General features: G+C 46.8%; 1 protein-coding gene across 1 annotated transcript; it reads right to left on the bottom strand.

The window, feature by feature from the left end:
* Positions 1 to 3,062: 3,062 nt before the first annotated feature.
* Positions 3,063 to 25,331, bottom strand: LOC129861354 (uncharacterized). The gene is made up of 3 exons (XM_055932725.1): positions 25,068 to 25,331; positions 4,799 to 5,394; positions 3,063 to 3,581 (listed from the first exon to the last, which is right to left on the bottom strand). The coding sequence occupies exons 1-3, from the start codon at positions 25,167 to 25,169 to the stop codon at positions 3,155 to 3,157; spliced, it is 1,125 nt and encodes a 374-aa protein (XP_055788700.1). The 5' UTR covers positions 25,170 to 25,331; the 3' UTR covers positions 3,063 to 3,154.
* Positions 25,332 to 27,022: the final 1,691 nt, after the last annotated feature.

The following is a 27,022-nucleotide window of genomic DNA, read 5'->3' as shown; positions in this document are numbered from 1 at the left end:
ATACAGTGTCTTTTTCATGGGCAGTATTGCACCTTAAACCCACTGGGAGAGAAGCGGAATAACCGTTCTATCTGAAGAAGGACTATCCAAAGCAAGACGCAGTAGCAAAGCCAGGATATGTTACAGATGCTGTCGCCGTGGTAGCGAGCCAAGATGAGTTGCCAAAGCAGCACAATCATGATGCGTTAGCGATAACATATATCCGTTACCGTTCTGCAACCCTTCCTATCGATCACATTCACAGGGAGAGAGAGAGGCATCTCATTGCAACCGTTGTCTTGGTGATGTGATAAAGGTATTCAAGGTGTCTGGCCATGCATGACCCTTGTGCTTACCTCTTCCTGTCTGTGACGTTACCATAGAGATGTATATTATAACACAGAGACCGGTCTGTGATGTTACCATGGAGATGTATATTATAACACAGAGACCGGTCTGTGATGTTACCATGGAGATGTATATTATAACACAGAGACCGGTCTGTGACGTTACCATAGAGATGTATATTATAACACAGAGACCGGTCTGTGACGTTACCATAGAGATGTACATTATAACACAGAGACCGGTCTGTGACGTTACCATGGAGATGTATATTATAACACAGAGACCGGTCTGTGACGTTACCATAGAGATGTATATTATAACACAGAGACCGGTCTGTGATGTTACCATGGAGATGTATATTATAACACAGAGACCGGTCTGTGACGTTACCATAGAGATGTATATTATAACACAGAGACCGGTCTGTGACGTTACCATAGAGATGTACATTATAACACAGAGACCGGTCTGTGATGTTACCATGGAGATGTATATTATAACACAGAGACCGGTCTGTGACGTTACCATAGAGATGTATATTATAACACAGAGACCGGTCTGTGACGTTACCATGGAGATGTATATTATAACACAGAGACCGGTCTGTGACGTTACCATGGAGATGTATATTATAACACAGAGACCGGTCTGTGACGTTACCATGGAGATGTATATTATAACACAGAGACCGGTCTGTGATGTTACCATGGAGATGTATATTATAACACAGAGACCGGTCTGTGACGTTACCATAGAGATGTATATTATAACACAGAGACCGGTCTGTGACGTTACCATAGAGATGTACATTATAACACAGAGACCGGTCTGTGATGTTACCATGGAGATGTATATTATAACACAGAGACCGGTCTGTGACGTTACCATAGAGATGTATATTATAACACAGAGACCCGGTCTGTGACGTTACCATGGAGATGTATATTATAACACAGAGACCGGTCTGTGACGTTACCATGGAGATGTATATTATAACACAGAGACCGGTCTGTGACGTTACCATGGAGATGTATATTATAACACAGAGACCGGTCTGTGACGTTACCATAGAGATGTATATTATAACACAGAGACCGGTCTGTGACGTTACCATAGAGATGTATATTATAACACAGAGACCGGTCTGTGACGTTACCATAGAGATGTATATTATAACACAGAGACCGGTCTGTGACGGTTACCATGGAGATGTTATATTATAACACAGGAGACCGGTCTGTGACGTTACCATAGAGATGTACATTATAACACAGAGACCGGTCTGTGACGTTACCATGGAGATGTATATTATAACACAGAGACCGGTCTGTGACGTTACCATAGAGATGTATATTATAACACAGAGACCGGTCTGTGACGTTACCATAGAGATGTATATTATAACACAGAGACCGGTCTGTGATGTTACCATGGAGATGTATATTATAACACAGAGACTCTCAACATGACATTGAAGAGCAGCTATTTCTCGTTCTGTTTTTAAAGAGAGACAGAAACGACTGACGGAGTGGTCATTTTCATTCCCTCACCTCTGAAAGGCTTTTGTATTGTAAATGTGTATATCTCTACTGTACAAAACAGAGAGGATAAATCGGGAAAGATGCCTAACATCTGCAGCACAACAATTAAAAGACACATTTTGAATGAAATCACACCATTTATTGCCGGAGTGCCAGTCCGTTTCTGATCTCTTGTCAACTCCTTAGAGAGTTGTTACGCCAAACAGGCTTGACAACACACAAACAGATACGGGACTGTTGTTTCAACAGTAACGGATCTCTGTAAAAATCTCCCGTGTTTTTTTCCCCCCTTCTCAGCGCTAAACAGTTGTTGTGGACTCTGGAAGGAGATCAATAACAAAAGCTGTTAGCTGAGTACTGCTGTACTTGGAGGAAAACAGTGGTGATTTACTGTGTGTGTGAACAGTGATTTGTGGCCTGTGCGACAGAACGTTAAACACTGGATATTTTCACTGCTAATTATATTACCGCTACTGAGCTGTATGATTTCGTATTAGAGGACCTGTGTAAAATGTGAGAGCCCTGCTATAAACCGTCATATTTTACACATTAATGCATCACTACGACCAAATCTTGTCACCGTAGAAACGTAGCCACGTCTGATGCTGTTGTGGTACAGAGAAAGATGACTGTGTGACATCTCTTATTTGGCCAAGCTATTCTGCACTTTCCAAACCAAATAATGAAGAACACTTTGAGTGAAGCTATACTGTTACACTGTTTATAAGCATTAGGTTATTCATCTCTCTCTCTCTCTCTCTCTCTCTCTCTCTCTCTCTCTCTCTCTCTCTCTCTCTCTCTCTCTCTCTCGACTCTCTCTCTCTCTCTCTCTCTCTCTCTCTCTCTCTCTCTCTCTCCTCTCTCTCTCTCTCTCTCTCTCTCTCTCTCTCTCTCTCTCTCTCTCTCTCTCTCTCTCTCTCTCTCTCTCTCTCTCTCTCTCTCTCTCTCTCTCTCTCTCTCTCTCTCTCTCTCTCTCTCTCCTCTCTCTCTCTCTCTCTCTCTCTCTCTCTCTCTCTCTCTCTCTCCATCTCTCTCTCTGTCTCTCCATCTCTCTCTCTCTCTCTGTCTCTCCATCTCTCTCTCTCTCTCTCTCTGTGTCTCTCCATCTGTCTCTCTATCTCTCTCTCTATCTCTCCATCTGTCTCTCTCTCTATCTCTCCATCTCTCTCTCTCCATCTGTCTCTCTCTATCTCTCCATCTGTTTCTCTCTCTATCTCTCCATCTGTCTCTCTCTCTATCTCTCCATCTCTGTCTCTCCGTCTGTCTCCTTCTCCAACTCTCCCTCTCTACTGTGGCAGGTTGTGTAGAATGTGTTTGACCAGCAGCTCGGGGTCATAGGTTATGGGGTCGTAGTTCAGGGCTCGTCTCCTACGGCTGGGGCTCCCACCAGGCTGGGGCTGCAGTTCGTTGTCAATCCTCTTCATCGTCTGAAGCTCCACCATTTGGTCGGGTGGCACTTCCCCCCGCAGACAGGGCCCCTCTGCCACCACCCTTTCCATGTCCCCCAGCAGCCCCACAGAGTGCTCCCGGTTTAAGGAAGGGGAAGGAGGGGAGTCGAGGGAGCGACGGGACCTGTGGAGGACTGGGCTGGAGGGAGCTCTGACCCTTCCACCACCTCCAGACACAGACACCAGGTCTCTCCTTGCCCTGCGGCCTGATGAACCCTGGGGCTTGGTAGGACTGATGTTGGAAAGGACCTTGGCTACCAAGTATCTAGAGCAGGGAGCATGAAGAACACATGAAGAACGTTTTACATTTTACAACGGAAACATTATACCCTGCTAGCTACTGTATATTCACTAACTACACTATGTCGTTTTTAAAATTTCCGCTCCCCTCTCTCTCCTCTTCCTCTCTCTCTCTGCCCCCTCTCTCTCCTCTTCCTCTCTCTCTCTGCCCCCCCCCACCCCTCTCTCCACACTCTCTGCCCCCCTCTCTCTCCTCACTCTCTGCCCCCCTCTCTCCTCACTCTCTGCCCCCCTCTCTCTCCTCTCACTCTCTGCCCCCCTCTCTCTCCTCACTCTCTGCCCCCCTCTCTCTCCTCTCACTCTCTGCCCCCCTCTCTCTCCTCTCACTCTCTGCCTCCCTCTCTCCTCACTCTCTGCCCCCCTCTCTCTCCTCACTCTCTGCCCCCCTCTCTCTCCTCTCACTCTCTGCCCCCCTCTCTCCTCACTCTCTGTCCCCCTCTCCTCTCACTCTCTGCCCCCCTCTCTCCTCACTCTCTGCCCCCCCCTCTCTCCTCACTCTCTGCCCCCCTCTCTCCTCACTCTCTGTCCCCATCTCTCTCTCTCTCTCTCTCTGCCCCCTCTCTCTCCTCACTCTCTGCCCCCATATCTCCCCTCTCTCTCTCCTCTCTCCTCACTCTCTGCCCCCATATCTCTCCTCTCTCTCTCCTCTTCCTCACTCTCTGCCCCCCTCTCTCTCCCCTCTCTCTCTATCACTCCACCCCTCTCTCCTCACTCTCTGCCCCATCTCTCTCCTCTCACTCTCTGCCCCCCTCTCTCTCCTCACTCTCTGCCCCCCTCTCTCTCCTCTCTCTCTCTGCCCCCCCACCCCTCTCTCCTCACTCTCTGCCCCCCTCTCTCTCTCTGCCCCCCACCCCTCTCTCCTCACTCTCTGCCCCCATCTCTCTCCTCTCACTCTCTGCCCCCCTCTCTCCCCTCTCACTCTCTGCCCCCCCCTCTCTCCCCTCTCTCTCTACCCCTCCACCCCTCTCTCCTCACTCTCTGCCCCCATCTCTCTCCTCTCTCTCTCTGCCCCCCCACCTCTCTCTCCTCACTCTCTGCCCCCATCTCTCTCCTCTCACTCTCTGCCCAGCTCTCTCTCCTCTCTCTCTCTCTGCCCCCTCTCTCTCTGCCCCCCCACCCCTCTCTCCTCACTCTCTGCCCCCATCTCTCTCTCCATTCACTCTCCTTTCTCTCTCTCCTTACCTCAGAGCCTCCTCGTCTCGGTCCTGGCTGCCTGTTTCCAGCCTGCTGTTTGCAAGCCTGTTGATGGTGGCTGGTAGACCTGGTAACCCGGGCTGCTGCTGCAGCCTCTCCTGCCTGTATCTGTTGAGCAGAGCCTGGGTGAGCTGGGGGTCCAGTAGGCCCTGCCATGGAGCTGCAGCCTGGGGCTTTCCCATTCTCATCCCCTGCTCTGTCTCATCGTAGTCTGGGGGATAGGGCACCTGGAAGTCCCCTGGCCCCTGGATCTCCTCACCGCCCTCCTCTCCGGCCCCCTGGACATCGGCTTCACTGAGGAGGCGGAGCAACCCGGCCAAGTATGCTGTTTCTTGCTCCCGCCTCTGGTCGTTCGCCACCAATTGCTGCAGAGCCTGTCCTAAGCCCTGCCCCCTCCACTCCTCCGGTTGATAGAGCAGCTTGTTGTCCCCCCGCCGGGTCAGGACGTCAGCCGACTCGCCCGGATATGCCATCATCCCGGCCTCGTACGGCAGCGAATCGCGGAGGTCTCTGCGGAGACGCTTAACCCCACCTCCTGTGGCGTCCAGACCTCGTCCCTCCACGCCACGGGCAGCAGACAATGACTGAGAGAGTAAGAGAGAGAGAGAGCGAGAGAGAGAGAGAGAGAGAGAGAGAGAGAGAGAGAGAGAGAGAGAGAGAGAGAGAGAGAGAGAGAGAGAGAGAGAGAGAGAGAAAAGGCAAGAAGGGCCTTCTATGCCATCAAAAGGAACATCAAATTCGACAGGATCTGGCTAAAAATACTTGAATCAGTTGTAGAACTCATTGCCCTTTGTGGTTGTGAGGTTTGGTCCTGGAGCTCTGTTCACAAACAGACCCCAACAGAGCCCCATGACAGTCACAAAATTAGACCGAACCGAACCATGAGAAAACAAAAAGATAATTACTTGACACATTGGAAAGAATTAACAAAAAAACTAAGCAAACTTAGAATGCTATTTGGCCCTAAACAGAGAGTACACAGTGGCAGAATGTTTTTTTATTTATTTTATTTATTTCACCTTTATTTAACCAGGTAGGCAAGTTGAGAACAAGTTCTCATTTACAACTGCTACCTGGCCAAGATAAAACAAAGCAGAATACCTGACCACTGTGACTGACCCAAACTTGTGTATGAATGAACAAATGTATTCATTTGTGGATGTCCATCATCCATTTCGTACAATATCTTACGAATTGCACTTTGTACAATATGTTACGAATTTGCAAAACGTATGATATGTTACGAATTCCCAATTTGTTCTGGCTAACGTTAGCTAGGTGGCTAACGCTAACGCTAAAATTTGCTTTTTTCGTTAAATATAATCATATATGTTGACAATAAGACAGTGGCATTGCTCAGTAGCTTTTTTATTTACCCTTTATTTAACCAGGAACGACCCCTGAGGTTAGAAACCCTCTGAGGGGTCAACCTGCGTGTGGGAGAAGAGCTCTTACTTTAATGACAGGCTTTAAACTAGTTTTTCCATCTCTCCTCTCAAACACCCCTCTCCTCCTTTACCCTCATCTCCTCTCCTCCGCCTCAGATCCTCTCTTCCTCCCCTCCTCCCGTCTCCCCTCCTCTACTCTCCTCCCTTCCTATATTCCACCCCTCCTCCTCCTTTACCCTCATCTCCTCTCCTCTCCTCCGCCTCAGATCCTCTCTTCCTCCCCTCCTCCCGTCTTCCCCTCCTCTACTCTCCTCCCCTCCCCTCCCCTCCTCCTCCTTTACCCACCCTCTCCTCTCATCATCTCCTCATCTCCTCCTGTCCTCATCTCCTCCTGTCCTCTCTTCCTCCTCTCCTCCACCCCTCGTTCTCTCCTCTTCTTGCCTGTTCTGTCCCCTCCTCCTCTCCTCCACCCCTCCTCTCCTCCTCTCCTCTCTTCCTCCTCTCCTCCACCCCTCGTTCTCTCCTCTTCTTGCCTGTTCTGTCCCCTCCTCCCCTCCTGTATCATCACTCCTCCCACACACATCCTTTCAATTGTAGAGTGAGTCAGAGGAGTGTGGGTCAGTGCTGCTCAACAAACAGTGTGCCCTTATTCACACACACACACACACACACACACACACACACACACACACACACACACACACACACACACACACACACACACACACACACACACACACACACACACACACACACACACACACACACACACACACACACACACACACACACACACACACATACACACACACACACACACACACGCTCGCGCACACACGCACATTCAAAGGGGTTGGGTTGAATGCATTCAGTTGTGCCACGGAATAAGTCTCCCCTTTCTCTTTCCCTAAGTGATGCGGTTGAACACCCGCCCACACAGTGTTTGCACTCCTCTCCGTAGAGATTCTACCCTTCAGAGACGTTCCTCTCCGTAGAGATTCTACCCTTCAGAGACGTTCCTTTCCGTAGAGCTGCTACCCTTCAGAGACGTTCCTCTCCGTAGAGATTCTACCCTTCAGAGACGTTCCTCTCCGTAGAGATTCTACCCTTCAGAGATGTTCCTCTCCGTAGAGATTCTACCCTTCAGAGATGTTCCTCTCCGTAGAGATTCTACCCTTCAGAGACGTTCCTCTCCGTAGAGATTCTACCCTTCAGAGTCGTTCCTCTCCGTAGAGCTTCTACCCTTCAGAGACGTTCCTCTCCGTAGAGATTCTACCCTTCAGAGACGTTCCTCTCCGTAGAGATTCTACCCTTCAGAGACGTTCCTCTCCGTAGAAATTCTACCCTTCAGAGTCGTTCCTCTCCGTAGAGCTTCTAACCTTCAGAGACGTTCCTCTCCGTAGAGATTCTACCCTTCAGAGACGTTCCTCTCCGTAGAGCTGCTACCCTTCAGAGACGTTCCTCTCCGTAGAGATTCTACCCTTCAGAGACGTTCCTCTCCGTAGAGATTCTACCCTTCAGAGACGTTCCTCTCCATAGAGATTCTACCCTTCAGAGACGTTCCTCTCCGTAGAGATTCTACCCTTCAGAGACGTTCCTCTCCGTAGAGATTCTACCCTTCAGAGACGTTCCTCTCCATAGAGATTCTACCCTTCAGAGACGTTCCTCTCCGTAGAGATTCTACCCTTCAGAGACGTTCCTCTCCATAGAGATTCTATCCTTCAGAGACGTTCCTCTCCATAGAGATTCTACCCTTCAGAGACGTTCCTCTCCATAGAGATTCTATCTTTCAGAGACGTTCCTCTCCGTAGAGATTCTACCCTTCAGAGACGTTCCTCTCTGTTGAGATTCTACCCTTCAGAGACGTTCCTCTCTGTAGAGATTCTACCCTTCAGAGATGGTCCTCTCCATAGAGATGCTACCCTTCAGAGACGTTCCTCTCCGTAGAGATTCTACCCTTCAGAGACGTTCCTCTCCGTAGAGCTGCTACCCTTCAGAGACACAAGCTGTCTGTTCTTATAATTTAACATCACAACAACAGATAAACAACCAGTCAACAGAACAGATCTGACTGCAGGGTTTAACATCCGCAATAAACTTCCTGGCTGGATCAGAGTCTAACCCCAGGGGGAGGCTGGATCAGAGTCTAACCCCAGGGGGAGGCTGGATCAGAGTCTAACCCCAGGGGGAGGCTGGATCAGAGTCTCAGAAGTTCCCACCTCCCCAACCTCTATCTATCATCCTCTCCTCTCTTCCTAAGACGTTCCCACCTCCCCAACCTCTATCTATCATCCTCTCCTCTCTTCCTAAGACGTTCCCTACCTCTATCTATCATCCTCTCCTCTCTTCCTAAGAAGTTCCCTACCTCTATCTATCATCCTCTCATCTCTTCCTAAGAAGTTCCCTACCTCTACCTCTCTTCCTAAGACGTTCCCTACCTCTATCTATCATCCTCTCCTCTCTTCCTAAGATGTTCCCCTACCTCTATCTATCATCCTCTCCTCTCTTCCTAAGAAGTTCCCACCTCCCCAACCTCTATCTATCATCCTCTCCTCTCTTCCTAAGACGTTCCCACCTCCCCTACCTCTATCTATCATCCTCTCCTCTCTTCCTAAGACGTTCCCACCTCCCCAACCTCTATCTATCATCCTCTCCTCTCTTCCTAAGACGTTCCCCTACCTCTATCTATCATCCTCTCCTCTCTTCCTAAGAAGTTCCCACCTCCCCAACCTCTATCTATCATCCTCTCCGCTCTTCCTAAGACGTTCCCACCTCCCCAACCTCTATCTATCATCCTCTCCTCTCTTCCTAAGACGTTCCCTACCTCTATCTATCATCCTCTCCTCTCTTCCTAAGACGTTCCCCTACCTCTATCTATCATCCTCTCCGCTCTTCCTAAGGAGAAACTGCCAGCCAGGACTGTTTTAATGACTCAGAATCTGCTGACTACAGCACTTGGGCTCCAGCCAAAACGTTCTCCTGTGATTTATAAAACATTACCTATCATCCTTGCAGCCTTGATCTCGCACAGAATGTTCTTCCGTCAACAAATAATCCCTGTATTTCTTCTCAGGGGTGTTTAAAATGCGTCTCATGATAAGCTGCAGACCATACTGCAGACCATACCTCATGATAAGCTGCAGACCATACTGCAGACCACACCTCATGATAAGCTGCAGACCATACTGCAGACCATACCTCATGATAAGCTGCAGACCATACTGCAGACCATACCTCATGATAAGCTGCAGACCATACTGCAGACCATACCTCATGATAAGCTGCAGACCATACCTCATGATAAGCTGCAGACCATACTGCAGACCATACCTCATGATAAGCTGCAGACCATACCTCATGATAAGCTGCAGACCATACTGCAGACCATACCTCATGATAAGCTGCAGACCATACCTCATGATAAGCTGCAGACCATACTGCAGACCATACCTCATGATAAGCTGCAGACCATACTGCAGACCATACCTCATGATAAGCTGCAGACCATACTGCAGACCATACCTCATGATAAGCTGCAGACCATACTGCAGACCATACCTCATGATAAGCTGCAGACCATACTGCAGACCATACCTCATGATAAACTGCAGACCATACTGCAGACCATACCTCATGATAAGCTGCAGACCATACCTCATGATAAGCTGCAGACCATACTGCAGACCATACCTCCTGATAAGCTGCAGATCATACTGCAGACCATACCTCCTGATAAGCTGCAGACCATACTGCAGACCATACCTCATGATAAGCTACAGACCATACTGCAGACCATACCTCATGATAAGCTGCAGACCATACTGCAGACCATACCTCATGATAAGCTGCAGACCATACTGCAGACCATACCTCATGATAAGCTGCAGACCATACTGCAGACCATACCTCATGATAAGCTGCAGACCATAATGCAGACCATACCTCATGATAAGCTGCAGACCATACTGCAGACCATACCTTATGATAAACTGCAGACCATACTGCAGACCATACCTCATGATAAGCTGCAGACCATACCTCATGATAAGCTGCAGACCATACCTCATGATAAGCTGCAGACCATACTGCAGACCATACCTCATGATAAGCTGCAGACCATACTGCAGACCATACCTCATGATAAGCTGCAGACCATACTGCAGACCATACCTCATGATAAGCTGCAGACCATACTGCTGACCATACCTCATGATAAGCTGCAGACCATACTGCTGACCATACCTCATGATAAGCTGCAGACTAATTATCAAGATTTTTCGTACCTTTCTATTTACCAGTAGAAACCGATGCCGGCACTAAGACCGTACTCAGCGAGCTGTTTACGGCCATAAACATACAAGAAAATGCACCTCCACTACCCGGCCGGCGATTTCAATGCAGGGAAACTGACATTCGTAATAACATAATTTTTTACCTTTACTCCAAAACCAGAAACACATACAAGGCTCTCCATCGCCCTCCATTTGGCAAATCTGACCATCACTCTATCCTCCTGATTCCTGCTTACATGCAAAAACTCAAACAGGATGTACCAGTGACTCACTCAATATGGAAGTGGTCAGATGACGCGGATGCTAAGCTACAGGACTGTTTCGCTAGCACAGACTGGAATATGTTCTGGGATTCATCCGATAACATTGAGGAGTATACCACATCAATCACTGGCTTCATTAATAAGTGCATCGACGTCGTCATCCCCACAGTAACCGTACAACCACACTGAGGTAAAGGCTAGAGCTGCCGCTTTCAAGGAGAAGGGACACTAATCCAGACGCTTATAAGAAATCCTGCTACTACATCCAATGAGCCATTAAAACAGGCAAAGCGTCAATACAGGACTGAGATCGAATTGTACTACACCGGCTCTGTCGCTCGTCGGATGAGGTATTACAGATTACAAAGGGAAACCCAGCCGCAAGCTGTCCAGTGACGTAAGCCTACCAGAAAAGTTGAATGCCTTCTTTGCTCGCTTCAAGGCAAACAACACTGAACCATGAGAACACCAGCTGTTCAGGACGACCGTGTGATATCGCTCTCCGTAGCTGTGAGTAACACCTTTAAAAAGCTTAACATTCACAAGGTCGCCGGGCCAGATGGATTACCAGGATGCATACTTAGAACATGCGTTGATCAGCTGGTAAGAGTCTTCACTGACAATTTCAACCTCTCCCTGAACCCTGTCTGTAATACCTAGGAGTCCATCATAGTCCCTGTGCCCATGAACGCCAAGGTAACCTGTCTAAATGACTATCATTCACATCTGTAGCCATGAAATGCTTTTAAAGGCTTGTCGTGGTTCACATCAACATCGTTCCAAAAAAACCCGGACCCACTCCAATTCGCATACCGCCCCAACTGATCTACAGATGACGTATGTGAGAATGTTGTTCATAGACTACAACTCAGCGTTCAACACCATTGTCCCCTCCAAGCTCATCACTGAGCTCAGGACCCTGGGACTAAACACCTCCCTCTGCATCTGGATCCTGGACTTCCTGACGGGCCGCCCCCCCAGGTGGTGAGGGTAGGCAACAACACATCCGCCACGCTAACCCTCAACACGGGGGCCCGTCAGGGGTCCGTGCTCAGTCCCCTCCTGTACTTCCTGTTTACCCATGACCGTGTGGCCGCGCACAACTCCAACAACCCTTCATACTGCAATACTTCTATTTGTTCTGATTGTTGTTCATATTAGCCTGGTCCAAGATCTGTTTGTGGTGTATATCCAACTACTTTTGTTGTTGTGATGCAAAACACAATTAGCAAGATGTTGATATGAGAGCAGAGAGAGTGGGCTGAGATGGTCTTTGAGACCAGAACACTTCCCTTCTGACGGTCCTTCAGACTGGAACACTTCCCTTCTGACGGTCCTTCAGACTGGAACACTTCCCTTCTGATGGTCCTTCAGACTGGAACACTTCCCTTCTAATGACCCTTCAGACCAGAACACTTCCCTTCTGATGACCCTTCAGACTGGAACACTTCCCTTCTGATGGTCCTTCAGACTGGAACACTTCCCTTCTGATGGTCCTTCAGACTGGAACACTTCCCTTCTGATGACCCTTCAGACTGGAACACTTCCCTTCTGACGGTCCTTCAGACTGGAACACTTCCCTTCTGATGACCCTTCAGACTGGAACACTTCCCTTCTGACGGTCCTTCAGACTGGAACACTTCCCTTCTGATGATCCTTCAGACTGGAACACTTCCCTTCTGACGGTCCTTCAGACTGGAACACTTCCCTTCTGACGGTCCTTCAGACTGGAACACTTCCCTTCTGACGGTCCTTCAGACTGGAACACTTCCCTTCTGATGACCCTTCAGACTGGAACACTTCCCTTCTGACGGTCCTTCAGACTGGAACACTTCCCTTCTGACGGTCCTTCAGACTGGAACACTTCCCCTCTGATGACCCTTCAGACTGGAACACTTCCCTTCTAATGACCCTTCAGACTGGAACACTTCCCTTCTGACGGTCCTTCAGACTGGAACACTTCCCTTCTGACTGTCCTTCTTACTGTAATCGATGTTACGGGGCTAAGGCCCTTCGATAGACTAGCGTCCTATCCAGGGTGTGTGATCACCCTCAAGGCCCTGCAAGACTGCACCCTCCTACCTCTCACAGCTCCTCCAGCCCCACTGCCCCGTCCGCTTCCTACGCTCCTCCAGCCCCACTGCCCCGCCCGCTTCCTACGCTCCTCCAGCCCCACTGCCCCGCCCGCTTCCTACGCTCCTCCAGCCCCACTGCCCCGTCCGCTTCCTACGCTCCTCCAGCCCCACTGCCCCGCCCGCTTCCTACGCTCCTCCAGCCCCACTGCCCCGCCCGCTTCCTACGCTCCTCCAGCCCCACTGCCCCGCCCGCTTCCTACGCTCCTCCAGCCCCACTGCCCCGTCCGCTTCCTACGCTCCTCCAGCCCCACTGCCCCGTCCGCTTCCTACGCTCCTCCAGCCCCACTGCCCCGCCCGCTTCCTACATTCCTCCAGCCCCACTGCCCCGCCCGCTTCCTACGCTCCTCCAGCCCCACTGCCCCGTCCGCTTCCTACGCTCCTCCAGCCCCACTGCCCCGTCCGCTTCCTACGCTCCTCCAGCCCCACTGCCCCGCCCGCTTCCTACGCTCCTCCAGCCCCACTGCCCCGTCCGCTTCCTACGCTCCTCCAGCCCCACTGCCCCGTCCGCTTCCTACGCTCCTCCAGCCCCACTGCCCCGTCCGCTTCCTACGCTCCTCCAGCCCCACTGCCCCGTCCGCTTCCTACGCTCCTCCAGCCCCACTGCCCCGTCCGCTTCCTACGCTCCTCCAGCCCCACTGCCCCGTCCGCTTCCTACGCTCCTCCAGCCCCACTGCCCCGTCCGCTTCCTACGCTCCTCTGACCTCGGGCATCCTGATGGGCGACACGGTCTCCTCTGCTACCCCTGGCCTTTCATGTCAGAGCTGCCGATAGCATTGCTAGTTTTAAAACCAGGCACGAGACCTACCTGTTTCGAGGGGCTTGTGGAGTGCAGGCCTAAACACTGTACTGACTTCTCTCTAGCCATTGTAGTCCTAATACAGTACATGTCTTATCTGACTCGTCTCTAGTCATTGTAGTCCTAATACAGTACATGTCTTATCTGACTCGTCTCTAGTCAATGTAGTCCTAATACAGTACATGTCTTATCTGACTCGTCTCTAGTCAATGTAGTCCTAATACAGTACATGTCTTATCTGACTCGTCTCTAGTCAATGTAGTCCTAATACAGTACATGTCTTATCTGACTCGTCTCTAGTCAATGTAGTCCTAATACAGTACATGTCTTATCTGACTCGTCTCTAGTCAATGTAGTCCTAATACAGTACATGTCTTATCTGACTCGTCTCTAGTCATTGTAGTCCTAATACAGTACATGTCTTATCTGACTCGTCTCTAGTCATTGTAGTCCTAATACAGTACATGTCTTATCTGACTCGTCTCTAGTCAATGTAGTCCTAATACAGTACATGTCTTATCTGACTCGTCTCTAGTCAATGTAGTCCTAATACAGTACATGTCTTATCTGACTCGTCTCTAGTCAATGTAGTCCTAATACAGTACATGTCTTATCTGACTCGTCTCTAGTCAATGTAGTCCTAATACAGTACATGTCTTATCTGACTCGTCTCTAGTCAATGTAGTCCTAATACAGTACATGTCTTATCTGACTCGTCTCTAGTCATTGTAGTCCTAATACAGTACATGTCTTATCTGACTCGTCTCTAGTCATTGTAGTCCTAATACAGTACATGTCTTATCTGACTCGTCTCTAGTCAATGTAGTCCTAATACAGTACATGTCTTATCTGACTCGTCTCTAGTCAATGTAGTCCTAATACAGTACATGTCTTATCTGACTCGTCTCTAGTCAATGTAGTCCTAATACAGTACATGTCTTATCTGACTCGTCTCTAGTCAATGTAGTCCTAATACAGTACATGTCTTATCTGACTCGTCTCTAGTCATTGTAGTCCTAATACAGTACATGTCTTATCTGACTCGTCTCTAGTCAATGTAGTCCTAATACAGTACATGTCTTATCTGACTCGTCTCTAGTCAATGTAGTCCTAATACAGTACATGTCTTATCTGACTCGTCTCTAGTCATTGTAGTCCTAATACAGTACATGTCTTATCTGACTCGTCTCTAGTCATTGTAGTCCTAATACAGTACATGTCTTATCTGACTCGTCTCTAGTCATTGTAGTCCTAATACAGTACATGTCTTATCTGACTCGTCTCTAGTCAATGTAGTCCTAATACAGTACATGTCTTATCTGACTCGTCTCTAGTCAATGTAGTCCTTTTGTGTCTTTATGTGCCGTACTATGTGTTTTTAGTAATCTGATGTTGTATTCTTGCGGCACTTTTAAAAAACAATAAATAAAATAAAATAAATATAATAAAATGTATTATTATTATAATAATCCTTATTATTATAACTTCTACATCATGCTGACTCACGCTACAGAAACATTCTGCACTGCTGTTCTGGCTACATCTCATACAGCAATACTTCCCTTCCGATAGCATCTCCTTCATATTACACCCTCCTTCACACTGTCCCTGGCTACTAGCCAATCAATCTCTTGGGCGACTCAAATTCAGGAAAAATATCCCCCACTTGGATATTTTCGCCACATAACATATATTTTTTAAAGACATCTACACATCTTTAAAGACATCTACACATATTTAAAGACATTACACATATTTAAAGACATCTACACATATTTAAAGACATCTACACATCTTTAAAGACATCTACACATCTTTGAATGGAACATGTTAGTCCAAGATGAACATTTTCACTGCTGTGCCAAATGTGTAGAAACTATCATTAATAAAGGCAGACTAGAGAGAGAGAGAGGGACAGAGAGCCAGAGAAAGAGAGAGAGGGACAGAGAGCCAGCGAGAGAGGGACAGAGAGCCAGAGAGAGAGAGAGAAAGACAGAGAGCCAGAGAGAGAGAGAGAGAGACAGAGAGACAGAGTGAGAGAGAGAGGGACAGAGAGCCAGAGAGAGGGACAGAGAGCCAGAGAGAGAGGGACAGAGAGCCAGAGAAAGAGAGAGAGAGAGGGACAGAGAGCCAGAGAGAGAGGGACAGAGAGCCAGAGAGAGAGAGACAGAGAGGGACAGAGAGCCAGAGAGAGAGAGACAGAGAACCAGAGAGAGAGAGAGAGACACAGAGAAACACAGAGAGAGAGGGACAGAGAGCCAGAAAGAGAGGGACAGAGAGCCAGAGAGAGAGAGGGACAGAGAGCCAGAGAGAGAGGGACAGAGAGCCAGAGAGAGAGAGAGAGAGACAGAGAGCCAGAGAGAGAGAGAGAGGGACAGAGAGACAGAGTGAGAGAGAGAGAGAGAGAGAGAGAGAGACAGAGAGACAGAGAGACAGAGAGAGAGGGACAGAGAGCCAGAGAGACAGAGGGACAGAGAGCCAGAGAAAGAGAGAGAGAGAGGGACAGAGAGCCAGAGAGAGAGAGACAGAGAACCAGAGAGAGAGAGAGAGAGACACAGAGAGACACAGAGAGAGAGGGACAGAGAGGGACAGAGAGAGAGGGACAGAGAGACACAGAGAGAGGGACAGAGAGCCAGAAAGAGAGGGACAGAGAGCCAGAGAGAGAGAGGGACAGAGAGCCAGAGAGAGAGGGACATAGAGCCAGAGAGAGAGAGACAGAGAGCCAGAGAGAGAGAGAGGGACAGAGAGACAGAGTGAGAGAGACAGAGAACCAGAGAGAGAGAGAGAGAGACACAGAGAGACACAGAGAGAGAGGGACAGAGAGGGACAGAGAGAGAGGGACAGAGAGACACAGAGAGAGAGGGACAGAGAGCCAGAAAGAGAGGGACAGAGAGCCAGAGAGAGAGAGGGACAGAGAGCCAGAGAGAGAGGGACATAGAGCCAGAGAGAGAGAGACAGAGAGCCAGAGAGAGAGAGAGAGGGACAGAGAGACAGAGTGAGAGAGAGAGAGACAGAGAGCCAGAGAGAGAGGGACAGAGAGACAGAGAGAGAGAGGGACAGAGAGCCAGAGAAAGAGAGAGAGAGAGGGACAGAGAGACAGAGAGAGAGGGACAGAGAGCCAGAGAGAGAGGGACAGAGAGCCAGAGAGAGAGAGAGAGGGACAGAGAGCCAGAGAGAGAGGGACATAGAGCCAGAGAGAGAGAGAGAGGGACAGAGAGCCAGAAAGAGATATTGCTTTGACTATGTACAGACTCAGTGAGCATAGCCTTGCTATTGAGAAAGGCCGCCGTAGGCAGACCTGGCTCTCAAGAGAAGACAGGCTATGTGCACACTGCCCACAAAATGAGGTGGAAACTGGGCTGCACTTCCTAACCTCCTGCCCAATGTATGACCATATTAGAGAGACATATTTCCCTCAGATTACACAGATCCACAAAGAATTCGAAAACAAATCCAATTTTGATAAACTCCCATATCTACTTGGAGATATTCCACAGTGTGCCATCACAGCAGCAAGATTTATGACCTGTTGCCACAAGAAAATGGCAACCAGTGAAGAACAAACACCATTGTAAATACAACCCATATTTATGCTTATTTATTTTAACTTGTGTGCTTTAACCATTTGTACATTGTTACAACACTGTATATATATAATATGACATTTGTAATGTCTTTATTGTTTTGAAACTTCTGTGATTGTAATGTTTACTGTTAATTTTGTATTGTTTATTTCACTTTTGTATATTATCTACCTCACTTGCTTTGGCAATGTTAACACATGTTTCCCATGCCAATAAAGCCCCTTGAATTGAATTGAATTGAATTGAATTGAATTGAATTGAATTGAGAGGAGAGGTCATGAGCAGATGAGCTCCTGCATGTTTCAGCATGTTCTTAAAAAAGATAGATTTAGAGTTAGATAAAATTAGATTTTTTTTTGTCGGGAACATATACAGGATGCTACCCTCTACAACATAACCTTCACTCCAAATCAAGACTCAAAACCAACAACCTGATTTTGGACGTAATTACAGAATCACCTGGAAGGCTTACAACTACCAAAGATTATTATTCCAAAGCTACACAGCAAACGATCTGGAAAACAACAGAAACCTGAAAACACCAACCTGGAACTGAGTGAGTTTAGTCTGAAGCTATATTTTATTTCCCAAAGCCAAGAAGAAAAATACGTTACATTACTTTATAAGGACTGAATGCTAAGTTAATTAAGGCTGCCAAGCTTGATACAACTTCAATTAGCACTGCCGTGTCAGTGAGAGGTGTCAAAGCCCTTTAGCCCAACAATGGCAGGAGAGTCACAGTCTACTCCAACCAAATGGAGAGGCCTTAGAAGCTGCCTCACGCTGTTCAGAGGTAATTAAAATACAGTACCCTGTGTATGTAAAGAATGATAAGGCAAGAAAAGATTACAAAATGAAGCTCCTTATGGAAAATCAAGAGACACTGATTTGCTGACTATTATAAAAATGGGAACATCAGCAACCTCATCTTCCACACAAACCATCCCCTGGCATGGCACCGTGCTATATTAACCAGACCATCCCCTGGCATGACACAGTGCTATATTAACCAGACCATCCCCTGGCATGGCACAGTGCTATATTAACCAGACCATCCCCTGGCATGGCACAGTGCTATATTAACCAGACCATCCCCTGGCATGGTGCTATATTAACCAGACCATCCCCTGGCATGGCACAGTGCTATATTAACCAAACCATCCCCTGGCATGGCACAGTGCTATATTAACCAGACCATCCCCTGGCACAGTGCTATATTAACCAGACCATCCCCTGGCATGACACAGTGCTATATTAACCAGACCATCCCATGGCACTGTGCTATATTAACCAGACCATCCACTGGCATGGCACAGTGCTATATTAACCAGACCATCCCCTGGCATGGCACAGTGCTATATTAACCAGACCATCCCCTGGCACAGTGCTATATTAACCAGACCATCCCCTGGCATGGCACAGTGCTATATTAACCAGACCATCCCCTGGCATGGCACAGTGCTATATTAACCAGACCATCCCCTGGCATGGTGCTATATTAACCAGACCATCCCCTGGCATGGCACAGTGCTATATTAACCAGACCATCCCCTGGCATGGCACAGTGCTATATTAACCAGACCATCCCCTGGCACATTGCTATATTAACCAGACCATCCCCTGGCATGGTGCTATATTAACCAGACCATCCCCTGGCACAGTGCTATATTAACCAAACCATCCCCTGGCATGGCACAGTGCTATATTAACCAGACCATCCCCTGGCATGGCACAGTGCTATATTAACCAGACCATCCCCTGGCATGACACAGTGCTATATTAACCAGACCATCCCCTGGCATGACACAGTGCTATATTAACCAGACCATCCCCTGGCACAGTACTATATTAACCAGACCATCCCCTGGCATGGCACAGTGCTATATTAACCAGACCATCCCCTGGCATGGCACAGTACTATATTAACCAGACCATCCCCTGGCATGACAGGGTGCTATATTAACCAGACCATCCCCTGGCATGACACAGTGCTATATTAACCAGACCATCCCCTGGCATGGCACAGTGCTATATTAACCAGACCATCCCCTGGCATGGCACAGTGCTATATTAACCAGACCATCCCCTGGCATGACACAGTGCTATATTAACCAGACCTGACAGTAAACACACAAAGCACACAAACAACTACACATACCTTGGCCTAAACATCAGCGCCACAGGTAACTTCCACAAAGCTGTGAACGATCTGTGTGACAAGGCAAGAAGGGCATTTTAGGCCATCAAAAAGGAACTTAAAATTCGACATACTGGTTGTAATTCTCAGAGTAAAACACTCAACGGACATTATGAAAGCTTAACCAAGTTTATTTCTTCCCAGAGGGTCAATGCAGCTGCATTCAGACAAATAAAAATGTCCACCACCTCAAGTATATCCAAGTCTCTATCCCCCCTCAGTTACTATACTGAGTATTACAATGTTCCAAGTTTAACCCAGAATTGAACAATACCAATTAGGATCTGGGCTAAAAATACTTGAATCAGTTATAGAACCCATTGCCCTCTACGGTTGTGAGATCTGGGGTCCGTTCACCAACCAAGAATTCACAAAATGGGACAAACACCAAATTGAGACTTTGCATGCAGAATTCTGCTAAAAAATATCCTCCGTGTACAATTTAAAACATCAAATAATGCATGCAGAGCAGAATTAGGCCGATACCCACTAATTATCAAAATCCAGAAAAGAGACGTTAAATTCTACAACCACCTAAAAGGAAGTGATTCCCAAACCTTCCATAACAAAGCCCTCACCTACAGAGAGATGAATCTGGAGAAGAGTCCCCTAAGCAAGCTGGTCCTAGGGCTCTGTTCACAAACACAACCAGACCCCACAGAGCCCCAGGACAGCAACACAATTAGACCCAACCAAATCATGAGAAAACAAAAATAATTTGTTACTTGACACATTGGAAAGAATTAACAAAAAACTGAGCAAAATAGAATGCTATTTGGCCCTAAACAGAGAGTACACCGTGGCAGAATACCTGACCACTGTGACTGACCCAAACTTAAGGAAAGCTTTGACTATGTACAGACTCAGTGAGCATAGCCTTGCTATTGAGAAAGGTCGTCGTAGGCAGACCTGGCTGTCAAGAGAAGACAGGCTATGTGCACGCTGCCCACAAAATGAGGTGGAAACTGAGCTGTACTTCCTGACCTCCTGCCAAATGTATGACTATATTAGAGACACATATTTCCCTCAGATTACACAGATCCACAAAGAATTCGAAAACAAACCCGATTTTGATAAACTCCCATATCTACTGGGTGAAATTCCACAGTGTGCCATCACAGCAGCAAGATTTGTGACCTGTTGCCAAAAGAAAAGGGCAACCAGTGAAGAACAAACACCATTGTAAATACAACCCATATTTATGTTTATTTATTTTCCCTTTTGTACTTTAACCATCTGTACATCGTTACAACACTGTATATATACAATATGACATTTGTAATGTCTTTAATCTTTTGGAACTTCTGTGATTGTAATGTTTACGGTTCATTTTTATTGTTTATTTCACTTGTGTATATTATCTAGCCTCACTTGCTTTGGCAATGTTAACACATGTTTCCCATGACGATAAAGTCCCTTGAATTGAATTGAATTGAATTGAGAGAGAGATGGACATAGAGCCAGAGAGAGGGACATAGAGCCAGAGAGAGAGCCAGAGAGAGAGAGAGTGAGAGACAGACAGACAGAGAGAGATCCTAGAATCAACTATTAAAGACTACCAGAACCCACTGGATTCTCCAATTACCTTGAATGAGTTACAGGACAAAATAAAAACCCTCCAACCCAAAAAGGCCTGTGGTGTTGATGGTATCCTTAATGAAATGATCAAATATACAGACAACAAATTCCAATTGGCTATATTAAAACTCTTTAACATCGTCCTTAGCTCTGGCATCTTCCCCAATATTTGGAACCAAGGACTGATCACCCCAATCCACAAAAGTGGAGACAAATTTGACCCCAATAACTACCGTGGAATATGCGTCAACAGTAACCTTGGGAAAATCCTCTGCATTATCATTAACAGCAGACTCGTACATTTCCTCAATGAAAACAATGTACTGAGCAAATGTCAAATTGGCTTTTTACCAAATTACCGTACAACAGACCATGTATTCACCCTACACACCCTAATTGACAACCAAACAAACCAAAACAAAGGCAAAGTCTTCTCATGCTTTGTTGATTTCAAAAAAGCCTTCGACTCAATTTGGCATGAGGGTCTGCTATACAAATTGATGGAAAGTGGTGTTGGGGGTAAAACATACGACATCATAAAATCCATGTACACAAACAACAAGTGTGCGGTTAAAATTGGCAAAAAACATACACATTTCTTCTCACAGGGTCGTGGGGTGAGACAGGGATGCAGCTTAAGCCCCACCCTCTTCAACATATATATCAACGAATTGGCGCGGGCACTAGAACAGTCTGCAGCACCCGGTCTCACCCTACTAGAATCCGAAGTCAAATGTCTACTGTTTGCTGATGATCTGGTGCTTCTGTCACCAACCAAGGAGGGCCTACAGCAGCACCTAGATCTTCTGCACAGATTCTGTCAGACCTGGGCCCTGACAGTAAATCTCAGTAAGACCAAAATAATGGTGTTCCAAAAAAGGTCCAGTCGCCAGGACCACAAATTCCATCTAGACACCGTTGCCCTAGAGCACACAAAAAACTATACATACCTCGGCCTAAACATCAGCACCACAGGTAGCTTCCACAGAGCTGTGAACGACCTGAGAGACAAGGCAAGAAGGGCATTCTATGCCATCAAAAGGAACATAAATTTCAACATACCAATTAGGATCTGGCTAAAAATACTTGAATCAGTCATAGAGCCCATTGCCCTTTATGGTTGTGAGGTCTGGGGTCCGCTCACCAACCAAGATTTCACAAAATGGGACAAACACCAAATTGAGACTCTGCATGCAGAATTCTGCAAAAATATCCTCCGTGTACAACGTAGAACACCAAATAATGCATGCAGAGCAGAATTAGGCCGATACCCACTAATTATCAAAATCCAGAAAAGAGCCGTTAAATTCTACAACCACCTAAAAGGAAGCGATTCCCAAACCTTCCATAACAAAGCCATCACCTACAGAGAGATGAACCTGGAGAAGAGTCCCCTAAGCAAGCTGGTCCTAGGGCTCTGTTCACAAACACAAACACACCCCACAGAGCCCCAGGACAACAGCACAATTAGACCCAACCAAATCATGAGAAAACAAAAAGATAATTACTTGACACATTGGAAAGAATTAACAAAAAAACAGAGCAAACTAGAATGCTATTTGGCCCTAAACAGAGAGTACACAGTAGCAGAATACCTGACCACTGTGACTGACCCAAACTTAAGGAAAGCTTTGACTATGTACAGACTCAGTGAGCATAGCCTTGCTATTGAGAAAGGCCGCCGTAGGCAGACATGGCTCTCAAGAGAAGACAGGCTATGTGCTCACTGCCCACAAAATGAGGTGGAAACTGAGCTGCACTTCCTAACCTCCTGCCCAATGTATGACCATATTAGAGAGACATATTTCCCTCAGATTACACAGATCCACAAAGAATTCGAAAACAAATCCAATTTTGATAAACTCCCATATCTACTGGGTGAAATTCCACAGTGTGCCATCACAGCAGCAAGATTTGTGACCTGTTGCCACAAGAAAAGGGCAACCAGTGAAGAACAAACACCATTGTAAATACAACCCATATTTATGCTTATTTATTTTAACTTGTGTGCTTTAACCATTTGTACATTGTTACAACACTGTATATATATAATATGACATTTGTAATGTCTTTTTTGTTTTGAAACTTCTGTATGTGTAATGTTTACTGTTAATTTGTATTGTTTATTTCACTTTTGTATATTATCTACCTCACTTGCTTTGGCAATGTTAACACATGTTTCCCATGCCAATAAAGCCCCTTGAATTGAATTGAATTGAATTGAGAGAGAGAGAGAGCGAGAGAGAGCGACAGAGAGCCAGAGAGAGAGAGAGAGAGAGAGAGAGACAGAGAGACAGAGAGAGAGAGACAGAGAGACAGAGAGAGAGAGAGAGAGAGAGAGAGACAGAGAGACAGAGAGACAGAGAGAGAGAGACAGAGACAGACAGAGAGAGAGAGACAGAGAGACGGAGAGAGAGAGACAGAGAGCCAGAGACAGAGAGAGAGAGAATGTGTGTGTGTGTGTTGTGTTTTATAGTGAGGACAAAGCCTGCGCCCTCAAAAGCCTGTTGCCATAGCAGCTAGCTCCTCTTCCCAGCAGCAGTAGGTTATGCTAATTAGACTGTTGCTGCACCATCTATTGATTCTATTGAACCACATATTACCAAGCTGTGGTAGCGTAGCTAACGTTACCTAGCTAACTAGATAACTAGCGAACTACATTTGTTTATGTAAACCAAAATCTAGCTAGCTAGCTTTCATAATACGCTGCCTTAATCATCGGCATCCGGGGAGCAGTTGTTTGGGGATTTAAACTGCCTTGTTCAAGAGAAGAACAGCAGATTTTTCCACCTTGCGGACTCGGGGATTCGAACTGGTGACCTTTCGGCTACTGGCTCAACGCTCTGAACCGCTAGGCTACCTGCCGAAGATGATGTAGTTGGTGGGAGATGGTCTTCTAGAATCTACATGATGACGTACTTAACGGGCGCGCAAGACCCTCAATAAGGCAATGTTATGTCAATAACCTGAAAAGCCAGGATTCTAACTAGCAGTGGTAACTGAATGATGCATGTTTACGATGCAAGGCAAATAGGTCACACTTTGTGCCAACTCGGATTCATGCCACTTGGAAAACATTGAATAGTTGTCCATTTTGTCGCGTCTCTCATCCCCACGACCCATGCAGTGTTTTACCCCCATAAAGACAGGGCCATGTATGTTTAATAAAACATGGTGAAAACAAACGGAGGGAACGGATAAACAAACGGAGGGAACGGATAAACAAACGGAGGGAACGGATAAACAAACGGAGGGAACGGATAAACAAATGGAGGGAACGGATAAACAAACTGAGGGAACGGATAAACAAACTGAGGGAACGGATAAACAAACTGAGGGAACGGATAAACAAACTGAGGGAACGGATAAACAAACTGAGGGAACGGATAAACAAACGGAGGGAACGGATAAACAAACTGAGGGAACGGATAAGCCTGGCTGTTTTTTTCCTTCACCATCACCCCTAAGGGATTAGCAAAAAAATAAAAGTAGATTAGCAAAAAAATACTCAAAAAATGCAACAACAAACACTTAAAAGTAAAAAAAAATGTAGCAATGTCTGCAATATATACAGAGCTCTCTGTCAAGGATTCCTCACGGCACCATGGCAACCACGGAATAATCAGTTAGCTTATTGATGACTCATCATCACTGACACACAACAAACGGAGAAAAACGTGCCTCCAAGGATCAACAGCACATTCAAACAACACAACCCAGCCACAGGAGGCTGGTGAAGGGAGGGCGGCTCATAATAACATCCGGAACGGAGCGAATGGAATGGCATCAAACACATGGAAAACCTTGTTTTTTGATGTATTTGAAACCATTCCACTAATTCCGCTCCAGCCATTACCACGAGCCCGTCCTCCCCAATTCAGGCGCCACCAACCTCCTGTGAACCCAACAATATATAATAAAGGTGTCGCTGATTCCAATAGAATCTAATAGAATTATGTGATGAGCTGAGGGTGATGCTAGCGTGTCTCGGGACTGTCTCTGTGCGTCCGTCTCTCTTTCTTACCTTAGCGTCCAGCCGCAGCGGCAGCAGGAGGAAGACCATGGAGAGAGACAGCAGGAAGAACACAGAGCTAAAGCTGGAGCTGTTAGTCAGAGGGCCCGACATCCTTCAGGAGAGATGAGGCTGCCCCGACAAGGAGAAGACCAAAACTGACTGTCACCCTGAGAGCTGGAGAGATGAACACAGGAGGGAGGAGAGGAGGGAGGAGCTTAGCATCCAGAGAATAGGGGAGGGACACGAGAAAGAGAAAGGCAGGGGGGAGGAGAGAAGAGGAGAGAGGAGCTTAGCATTCAGAGAAAAGGGGAGGGACACGAGAAAGAGAGGGGCAGGGGGGAGGAGAGGAGAGGAGAGAGGGATAATGAGAGCACAGAGATGGTGAAGAATACGTGAGGAACGTAAGAAATTAGTGTCTGAAGAAACACAGATGCTGGATGCCCTATTTTGTGTAGGATAGAAACACAATGACAATGCTGTTCCACAGCAGGCAGTGAAATCCATTACGTAGAATCATCATCTAGACGACCGCGAGTCAATCTAATATGGGTACAAGGAGCAGACAGGGTGGAGCGCATGACATCGTATAAACGATGAGGAAATGTACGGTTTAGCCGTGCGTGAAAGCTATATTATGGGTTTGACGCCAGACCTTTGTGAAACTAACAACCACGGCCACATGTTAAACCACAAACGAGACAGGCACTTCTCTCATGGTTCTGTAAAGGTTCTGTAAAGTTTCTGTAAAGGTTCTGTGATGGTTCTGTAAAGGTTCTGTGATGGTTCTGTGATGGTTCTGTGATGGTTATGTGATGGTTCTGTAAAGGTTCTGTGATGGTTCTGTGATGGTTCTGTTATGGTTCTGTAAAGGTTCTGTGATGGTTCTGTTATGGTTCTGTAAAGGTTCTGTGATGGTTCTGTGATGGTTCTGTTATGGTTCTGTAAAGGTTCTGTAAAGGTTCTGTGAAGGTTCTGTGATATTTCTGTAAAGGTTCTGTGATGGTTGATGGTTCTGTGAAGATAATGATAAAACTCAACTGAGCCACTACTGCCACCATGTGTCATTATAATATCCAACTGTATACTGCATACAAACAGCAAATAACCACAATCTGATTATTGATATTTTATAATCAATGGCCAATTACATATATTACACCAAATCTGGCTATAGCTAAATATAGAGAAAGAGATGGAGAGAAAGAGAGACAGACATACACAGTGGGGAGAACAAGTATTTGATACACTGCCGATTTTGCAGGTTTTCCTACTTACAAAGCATGTAGAGGTCTGTAATTTTTTATCATAGGTACACTTCAACTGTGAGAGACGGAATCTAAAACAATAAGCCAGAAAATCACATTGTATGATTTTTAAGTAATTAATTTGCATTTTATTGCATGACATAAGTATTTGATCACCTACCAACCAGTAAGAATTCTGGCTCTCACAGACCTGTTAGTTTTTCTTTAAGAAGCCCTCCTGTTCTCCACTCATTACCTCTATTAACTGCACCTGTTTGAACTCGTTACCTGTATAAAAGACACCTGTCCACACACTCGTTACAGTCGTTACAGTGGGTGTGGCTACCTGACAGCTATTGAAAGAGGATCTACTCACCGGTTGGACGGTTCCACCCCGACACCGCCATAACATCCGCCATGCTATCACCTTGATCTGATTGAATCTAGGCCTTAGATTGATTCTGACTAGTTTGAGGAAGTGTTACTGTACGTTTTACACGGCGTCTCAGGAGGGACAAACAGTAGTATCGCTACTTTCTTGTTTTTTTCAAGCAAATGTATATTTGAGGGAGTATGCAAGGCACAGACGTTCGCTTTGCCTAGCCTAGTTCTGTTAGAAGCAAAACCAAACCTAGTAGACGCCTTTACCCCTGAGATAATTATTATCATATTTCCACTACCCCTGGGGGGGGGGACTATCAGGTGACATCCTGACAACAA

This window comes from Salvelinus fontinalis, chromosome 8 (assembly GCF_029448725.1).
Source record: "Salvelinus fontinalis isolate EN_2023a chromosome 8, ASM2944872v1, whole genome shotgun sequence".
In the NCBI taxonomy this organism is placed as follows: Eukaryota; Metazoa; Chordata; class Actinopteri; order Salmoniformes; family Salmonidae; genus Salvelinus; species Salvelinus fontinalis.
The sequence above is the reverse complement of the archived record's forward strand: the minus strand, read 5'-3'. Positions and strand labels throughout refer to the sequence as shown.

What these genes read in the sequence shown, in the direction of transcription:
- LOC129861354 (XM_055932725.1), bottom strand. Translation starts at nt 25,169, where the DNA reads ATGTCGGGCCCTCTGACTAACAGCTCCAGCTTTAGCTCTGTGTTCTTC. An exon ending in CGCTGCGGCTGGACGCTAAG is followed by an intron (nt 5,395 to 25,067) that starts GTAAGAAAGAGA and finishes TTACTCTCTCAG; the next exon opens with TCATTGTCTGCTGCCCGTGG. An exon ending in CGAGACGAGGAGGCTCTGAG is followed by an intron (nt 3,582 to 4,798) that starts GTAAGGAGAGAG and finishes TCCCTGCTCTAG; the next exon opens with ATACTTGGTAGCCAAGGTCC.